At 43.6% G+C, this 8,881-nt stretch overlaps 1 protein-coding gene across 1 annotated transcript in view; it reads left to right on the top strand.

Annotated features, from left to right (window-relative positions):
- Positions 1-863: 863 nt before the first annotated feature.
- Positions 864-8,881, top strand: part of HAVCR2 (hepatitis A virus cellular receptor 2) — a 21,874-nt gene continuing 13,856 nt past the window's right edge. Inside the window, exons 1-4 of the mRNA XM_059416543.1 lie at positions 864-1,198; positions 4,305-4,364; positions 5,625-5,963; positions 6,861-6,944. Of these exons, the coding sequence (XP_059272526.1) occupies positions 1,105-1,198; positions 4,305-4,364; positions 5,625-5,963; positions 6,861-6,944 (577 nt within the window). The 5' untranslated portion in view covers positions 864-1,104. The remainder of the gene's footprint in view (positions 1,199-4,304; positions 4,365-5,624; positions 5,964-6,860; positions 6,945-8,881) is intronic.

Here is an 8,881-nt window from a genome sequence, read left to right as displayed (position 1 = left end):
GTACTACTGAATGTTGATGAGGACGTGGAGTAGGAGAAATTCTTACACACTGCTGGTAGATGTCTTGGGAAACAGGCATTATCTAATATATTTCAAAATGTATATCCCCTCTCAGTAATTTCACTCTCAGAAGTGTACTCCAGAGAAGGTTCTATACCTGTGCACCAGTGTTGGTGTGCAAGAATGGCCAGGGGGTCATTGTTCATGATAACTGAAACAGAAGGTGAAGTGTTTATCTATAATATAATGAACAAATAATTTAAGGCATATCTGTTCCCAGAAAAAATATTCAATATTGAAAACAAACAATCTACAGGAATACACAACAGCATGAATGAACTTACAAAGGTACTGTTGAGTGAAAGAAACAAAACACAAAAGCTTACAGATGATATGTCATTCATACGATGTTCAAAAACAAAACTATACCTATAATTTTGGAACACATACACAAGTGGAAAACCATAAAAAGGATGAAGGACTATTGCAAAAATTTAGAATAGTGATCATTTGTAGGAGAGGACGAAGGTTTTGTGATCAAGAAGGGACCCATGGGCTTGGAGTGCATGTCAGCAGAACTTCAGGAGACTGGCAATATTTTACTTTTTTGGGGGGGTGGTTCCTGGTTACCTGAGTGCTTACTTTATAAATATTCATACCCTGTAAATTTGTACGTGCAATGTTTTGTGCATCTCTTATGTTTCCCACCAGACATCAGTTTAACCTTAAGCCGTATTGTGACATCATCGTGCACCCATCATCTTGGAAAAAAATTCAAAAGTCTGGCGGGACTGTTACTGGCAAAGTCGTGGCGCATCCTAAGTGTTCTCTCTTGCTGGCTGTGAGAATGTCAGCTGGCATAAGTGCTTTGGGAAATGGCTCCACCACATTTGTGTAAAGTGGATGCCTATGAAAAAAGAAAAATGAAACTGTAGGTCAGGGGACAACGGGGCAAAATAAGAAAAGAAAAGAAGAAAGAGAGCTCACCGGATTGATAAGGACTTCATGCCTTGAACTGAGGAGTATGATTAACTTCACTATCTGACCCGAGAGTAAAAGACTAATAAGCCAACAAAAGAAAGAAGAGGTGCCCCATTGCAGAACATGCCCAGGATGGGTGACCGCTCACACAGCTCCTCACACCAGCATGGTCTCCGTCGGGAGTTGTGGGCCCTGCATTTTCAAGATGGGACTGCAGGTAGGAGTTCCTGCAGTGACTCATACATAGTTCAACAGAATTTTCTTGATGGTAGACCCCTTTTCATTTTTCAGTTTCGTCACTGGGAGCCTCGCTGAGTAATTGAGGGCAAATAATTTTACAGCCCTCCCCACTTCCCTTTCCTCTGAAGAGGACTGGTTATGGTGGGCAGGGGCACCATTAACTTCCCTTAGGAGTTAGTTACTTGCTGGGCAAATACTGCGATTTCCCAGAATGCTGACTTTTCCTTGCCGGACTGCTGTTTTCTGCAGTGTTGTAAAGAGCACGTCCTTGTAAGCTAAAAAGCACTTTATTAGTAAAATGCTTTTTTTTTTTTTTTTTTTTTTTTTTTTTTTTGGGTAAGGAAAAGAATCATGCTATTTGGAAGGTCAGGTTTTCTTTTCCTATCTCTCCCTCCCATCCCTTTCGGGGAGGGCATCTCTTGAATTGCACCACACTTTTTCTTGGGCAGAATCACCTTCTTTGACTTTAGAACACAGGGTTTGGGAATATGGCTCAGACTCAACCCAATTAGTCCCTGTTGAGCCTGGGGACCCAGATAGTTTAGCAATGAGTCTGTGACCCCAGGTGGACTTTTGCGGGAATGTGAATCACTGGACCCGTGTGAGCAACCGAGAGAGGTGCTTGGTAGGCGGCCGTGTGCTCTGCAGCTAGAGCGGGGGTACACTGTGGAGACTCTGAGGAACCGGAGACAGCCACAAACCAGGTCCCCAGTGACCTCACTGGGGCCACTGAGTCAAGTCTGCCCGCAGCTGATCTTTTCAATAACGTCAGTCAATAAATTGCTTTATAGTTTAAGCTAGTTTGAAGTTGGGTTTTCTCTGAGCTACAACCTGAAGACTGATGAGGCAAAGGTTTATTGGTGGTCCACAGCAAGGAGAAATTGAGTTGTCTTGTCAATGAATCATCATTCTGAAGACCTGGAAGTCCCTTCGGGTCTGCCCAGGGTCTGTCTTCTGAAGTCGCCCTCTCAGTGCTGGGGCCTGGTAGGGAAGGCAATGCGAAAGCAGCCTGAGGCAAGTGAGCATTCTGAGACCACAAAAATGACTGTAAAATAAAAATAAAAGGACTTCCATCTGAGGTGGAGTCTTTGAACCGACAGGCAGTTTAATAGGAAATAGATGGATATGCTTTCTACTTTCTCCTTGATCCTCCTGTGTTCATGATGTTCCTAACTGTTCATGGGTGGGACGTTCTTTCCAGGATGTTGATGGCAGGTATTTTGTGCTACTGAGATTATGGTATTTTTAAATTTATATTCTTCTTTCTTTTTTTTCCACAATTTTCTACAGTGGTAGACTTGGGGTGGAGGTGGGAACAAGGCTTCTTCATAAAGCTTTGATATTGCTTTGAATTTTAGCCATTAGGATGAATTATCTAACCACTGTTTTTTAAAGAAACAAATAAAAGTTAAATAAACATGAAAATGCTCAGAAACAGCTCCCTATACATGGGAAAAAAAAAGAGAAAGAGTTCAGAGTAAATTTCTAGGCTCCTTTATGTCTAGACTTCAGTGAATTAATAAATTGTTAATATTTTATAAAGCTGGTTCCAGTAGTAACTCTAGAGATGGACAGAAAACAGAGTAATAACAATAAAAACAAAACAAAACAAAACAAAAAAAGAGAACACAGACTCTGACGGCTGAAACTTCTAAGAGTGTTGTCTGGGGTTATGCAGTAAACATGACCTCTGATGTCATGTTTAATTCATTCTGCCTTCCCCTCGAATATGGACATTTGCTGGTTGTTATGAGTTGCAGGGGCAGACCTATTAAGGGCAAATGTGAAATTCACAAAACAGTTTATAGTGGACAAAATCTGGAGTTTGGGGGACTCAGTTCTCACCTGAAATTACCAATCATGTGCCCTTAGGGAAATCAACCTTATCAGGTCTCAGTTTCCCCCAGGGGATGATGAAATCTGAGTCTGATCTCTTCAGTAACGGCTACTGTTGCTGGGGAAGAACACACATAGATAGGTTGGATATTTATATTAAATGCATTTAGTGCCACAAAGATGAGTGACATGAAAATTCAGCAAGAAAAGACAGAGGAGGCTTGCAGAAACTATTCAGTCTGTGAGCTCACTTTTGTAAAGAACCATTGGCTTTTAAGTTTCCCAGACAAATGTCAGACTCCCAGGGCTCAGACTGTTGGGGTCTGAGAAGTTACCTCTGTGATGGAGAGTGTGGCTGGAATGCCACACTTTCTGACAATTCATGCTCGAAGCTCCTGTGGTGGGAGGGGACATCTTGTGTATGTGAGAGAGATGAAATCAAATATTGAGCCCCCCACCCATGGTGGGGGGAAAGAAACACGCAGAAAGGAATGTGTCTTTCCTAAGTGGAAGGGTTTGGAAGTTCAGGTCCAAGTCAGAATATTAGAGCAGGGAGCTGTGCCTATGTCACTGAACACAATTTCCTCACTTTGTAAACGAAGGAACCAAGATCCAGCACAATTCGTGTTAGACACAACCCAATTTGTGTTTAGAGCAAGGGTAAGCATTAAGCTCCGGAATGGAGTGGAAAGGATAAGGAAGATGTGGCTCATCGTGGCGTTGTCCAGCTCCCTGTCCAGTTCCCGACACAAAGCAGGTGCTTCATTAACATTGGTCACGTGACCAACCAACTGCCTGATCGGACTGAATGCACAGATGCTGTGTTCCTACCTTGCGTCCCCTGGTAACCAGCTGGACCCACATGCCACCCGTTTCACACAGGGGATTGTTTCATTGGAGAAGCTTGAAGCCTCTCTACTTGCTGAGAGTTCTCTTGGCTGAGAGACACTTTGCTTCCTCCAAGTGTCGCTTCCTCTTGGTTGATACTAAGGGGTAAATACCAAAGACTGACAGGATGTCTGTGGTGTAGCAGGGCAGAGAACTGGAGTTTCCTTAGTTGTAACTGTGGACTTGGCAGCAATAACAGAGCGAAGACGGGTAGTCAGATGCCATGGTGTGCTGGGCCAGCAGTTGCGAACAGTGAGCCCTGCTCCTGTCATTGTGGAGGAGATTCGATTTCTTTAATTTTCCAGTGTCACTGGAGAATCAAAGCAAAAGAGAGCCATTATTTGACTTGTCTTTTTCAGAATCCATGGTTTCACCTCCTTCCTTCGACTGTGTCCTGCTGTGGCTGCTGCTACTCACAGGTAAGTCCGGCCATGGGCTTTCACAATTGGATGCTACACGATCAAGATGCAGGGATGGTCATCGCAATGTTTCCAATAGCAAGTTTGGAAGGAACCTCAGTGTCCACCAGCGGGGGAGCAGGTAGATGAGCTGTGATCTACACTGCAAATAGGGGAGGCCGACGACACACAGCGATACGGAATGCCTCTAAGTCCGAAGGTCAGATGAAACAAGAAGGCGCAGAAGGACACGTGTATCAGACTTCTATTTGTGTATGTGTGATGCAGGGAGTGGGAATATGTGAATGCTTCTTAACGTATGGACTCTGGGAAGGGGAACTGGAAAACGGGAAGGAGCAGGGAGAGGGAGTATACTTCTCATATACCTTTTACACTGTTCAAATGTTTTACTATATATATATATTTGTTTATATACATATATATTTGTTAATATATATATGCAAAGGCAATTAATTTTAAACCTCACGATAGCCTGTGAATTGTTTCAAACACACAAGCTTCTTATTCAGCCCGTGGTTATTATTCATCATGTGCTGAGGGCTTAAAAAGAGAGCAAGGGGCGCCTGGGTGGCTCAGTTGGTTAAGCATCTGCTTTCTGCTCAGGTCATGATCTCAGGGTCCTGGATGGAGCCCCGCATCAGGCTTCCTGCTCAATGGGGAGCCTGTTTCTCCCTCTCCCTCTGCCTGCCACTCCCCATGCTGTGCTCTCTTTCTCCCTCTCAAATAAATAAGTAAAGTCTTTAAAAACCAAAAAAAGAGAGAGAGAGATCTTTATATCAAGTTAACTGCCTTTCATCCATGAGCAAGCAGCCCACTAGCCCAGACTGGTGAGCTGTTCTCCCGGCTGACAGTGACTCATTGTCTGATTATCTATTTCCATCAGCCTTGCCCTCCAGTGTTCACAGGGCTGGACCACAATTCTCTCTTAGGGCACTGGTTCTCAAAGTGAGTTTCCGAGACCAACCATCTCAACAGCTCCTGGGAACTTGCTGGAAATTCAAATTCATATACCCCCCTCCCGGACCTATTGAGTCAGGAACTCTAGAAGTTGAGCCCACCCATCTGTGTTTTAATAAGCCTTCCCTGTGATTCTGATGCTCCTCAAGTCTGAGAATCATTGTCATAATGACTCATCCTCCAAACGGGACAGTTGCACTGGTTTCCTTTTTATTCTATAAGGCATTACTTGCAATTTTCTTGAAATGGACCAACCTCACTCACTCATTGCTTGGGTCTTGCTCTCTTTCCCTCTTTATTCAGGGTCTTTGGAAGGGGTATACGTAGCTGAAGTGGGTCAGAATGCTGATCTGCCCTGCACCTACACTCCCAACCCTTCTGAGGATCCTGTGCCTGTCTGCTGGGGCAGGGGAGCCTGTCCGGTGTTTGAATGTCATAGTATGGTGCTCAGCACAGACGGAAGGAACTTGAAATATCAGACATCCAACAAATACCATCTGAAGAGGAGTATCCACAAAGGAGATGTGTCCTTGACTATAGAGAACGTGACTCTAGCCGACAGTGGGATCTATTGCTGCCGGATCCAGTTCCCAGGCCCAATGAATGATAAAAAATTAAACCTGGAGTTGGTCATCAAACCAGGTGAGTGGACCTTTGCATGCCTTCTTGAATAAAATCACCTGCAGGTAATATTAAATATACTGATTGGTCGCCCTTCTGATCTCTCCAGTTAGAGCCCCGCTTGTCCATCTGTCCCTAAGACCTCAAGTTTAGCAGACTCCACCAGCGATGCCCAGCCACTTTTAACTCCCTTCATCTATTTTAAAACTCATGGACAGGATCTATAGAATGGGAGGAAAGGTCAAGATTGGTGGTTCAAGAGCCTGATTGTTTATTGAAATCACCTGGAAAGCTTTTAAAGACCTACATAGCTCCTTGGTCCCCACCCATGAACCACAGAAATCAGCATCTCTGGAGGCAGAGTCCTGAGCACTAGGATTTTACAAAGTCTACCTTCAATGATTATCCCCCTCACCGTGCAGCCAGGATCGAGAACCGTCAGATGGTGTACAAGTCAGGTACCTGTGCTCATGTGTTTGAAGATTTATAGAGCATACAGTGTGTGGCTGATGGAGCAGAGTTAAAATCCAACTTTGCCTCTTAACTATCTGCCATCTTGGGCAAGTTATTTAAACTCTGTGAACTCCTCCTCTATGAAATATGGTAATTCCTACCACACAGCCCCCCTGGGAGGATTTTACGAGGTGTTTGTGAAAAACATTTAGCATGGCCATTTGGGTGGCTGCTAGTTCCATCATTAACGATTAGACTGTGGCAGTGATGACTGTAACACTCCTCTGCCCCACACCTCAGGAGTGTCGTACATGCTCAAGGAAGGTGTCAGGTAGGTTTGGCAGTTGGCCATGTGCTTCTCTTTATTTGTTGCATTTCGTATTTTTTCTGCTGCCCCTTTGATTCCCTGCCACAAGCTCTCTGCTCTCAGAAGGGCTGCATCCTTATGTTGGTTTCTGATATTAGCCAAGGTCACCTCTGCTCGGACTCCATGGACAGACTTCACCGCAGCCTTTCCACGGGTGCTCACCACCAAGGGACGTGGCACAGGTAATGATACCGGAGGCGTAGCACGAAGCCTTTGGGTATTTTCAGAGTTCAGAGGATTTTGAGTATGAGAAAGAGACGAGAAAAGGGTTTGAGTGGAGGCCTGAACGTCCCTGTGGACTTGAGTGAGATGTGTGTGGGGAGAGGGGAGGTGAGGACAAACCTCTACTGGGAAAAAGGAGCCCTGAGCTAGGCTTCAGAATTAGTCACAAGTACCTCTGTGACCCGGGCTGAAAACTTTCACTTCCCTGGATCTCTGCTTCTTGTTTTGTCCAAAGAGAGGTTTGGAGACTTTAACTTTTGTGACCTAGTAAAATTCCCTCTGCCTCTAAAAACATAATTGTGGTGATCCACATATTTTTCCAAATAAGAAAAAAAAATTCTACTAATGCCATTATTGCATTAAAAAAGACATGCTTTTAAATTAAATACATTTAGTCTAATGAAAAACTCATTGCGTTGCCTTTATTTTCCAACTGACTCCCAGACTGGGATGTTTTGGCATGAAGTGGCTCCAGTTTGTGTTTGGGGTTGGACCTGGAGATTTCAAGAATCTCTTCTAACTAGAATGAAGCCCATCCTCTTTCGATTCCAGCCTTGGAAAGAGCAGCTAAACTCTTTCAGTAATTCAGCAAGGACTTCTTCAAGCTGCCCTGGTAGAGAAGATAGGGTCAAAAGAGCAGACTGAGGGTTTCACTGAGCAGGGAGATTAATCTTAAATGTCTCCTGTCAGATTTCTGGTCCTTCTTATACTCTCTGGAGCTCAGTCTTCCATTCAGTAAGATAAGGGTAATAACGGGTAGGTCCCATATTTTAATCTCAGAAACCTCCTAAGTCCCACCTTGTGAGATTTAACTAAGAAAGGGTGTCTCAAGTGGTTAGCCCAGTATTTGATCACAGCATGTACTCAGTTATTGTCTTTAATGTTGCCAGTAAGATCTGGAGGCAGAATGAGGTTGTGGTTAAGTACCTCAGTGCTGGGGCTCCGCTACCAGCCCTTCATACTAGCTTTGTGAGTGTGAAGTAAAATTGCTCAAAATCTGTGAGGCTCAATTTTCTTACCTCTACTTTGGGTGTTTTCTCAGGACCTATTGCCTAAGATTGTTGTAAAAATTGAGTGTGACAATGTATGCAAAATGTTCAGTGTCATACCTGGCCCACAGAAAACCCTCGAATATTAGTTATTATTATAAGTATTAACTTCAGCTCTCTACTGGTTTAATCTTTGGTGATTCTTTAGTCATTGGTAGCCAACATCTCTTATGAGAGGGAGAACATTAAATATGGTGAAACAAGATGACAACCGTCATCCCAAAAGGAATTTAAAGTGGATTTTAAAAATTCCTTTAAAAAGGAATTTAAAAACCACATTGATGGAACTGCTAAGTAAACATGAATCTTAACCACGCACAAGGTTTTCTTTTTTTTTTTTTTTTTAATTTTATTTGTTTATTTGACAGAGAGAGAGAGCACAAGGAAGGGGAGTGGCAGGCAAAGGGAGAGGATTAAGTACAATCCCTGATGAGCAAGAAGCCCAACATGAAGCTCAATCCCAGGACCCTAAGATCATGACATGAGCTAAAGGCAGACTCTTAACTGACTGACCACCCAGGCACCCCTATTGTTTTTTTTTAAATTTATTTTTTATTTATTTTCAGCATAACAGTATTCATTATTTTTGCACCACACCCAGTGCTCCATGCAACCTGTGCCCTCTATAATACCCACCACCTGGTACCCCAACCTCCCACCCCCTACCCCATCAAAACCCTCAGATTGTTTTTCAGAGTCCATAGTCTCTCATAGTTCACTTTCCTTTCCAATTTCCCCCAACTACCTTCTCCTCTCTATCTCCCCATGTCCTCCATGCTATTTGTTATGCTCCACAATTAAGTGAAACCATATGATAATTGACTCTCTCTGCTTGACTTATTTCACTA

This window comes from Mustela nigripes, chromosome 12 (genome assembly GCF_022355385.1).
Source record: "Mustela nigripes isolate SB6536 chromosome 12, MUSNIG.SB6536, whole genome shotgun sequence".
Classification (NCBI taxonomy): domain Eukaryota; kingdom Metazoa; phylum Chordata; class Mammalia; order Carnivora; family Mustelidae; genus Mustela; species Mustela nigripes.
This window is presented reverse-complemented; position numbering and strand designations above follow the sequence as displayed.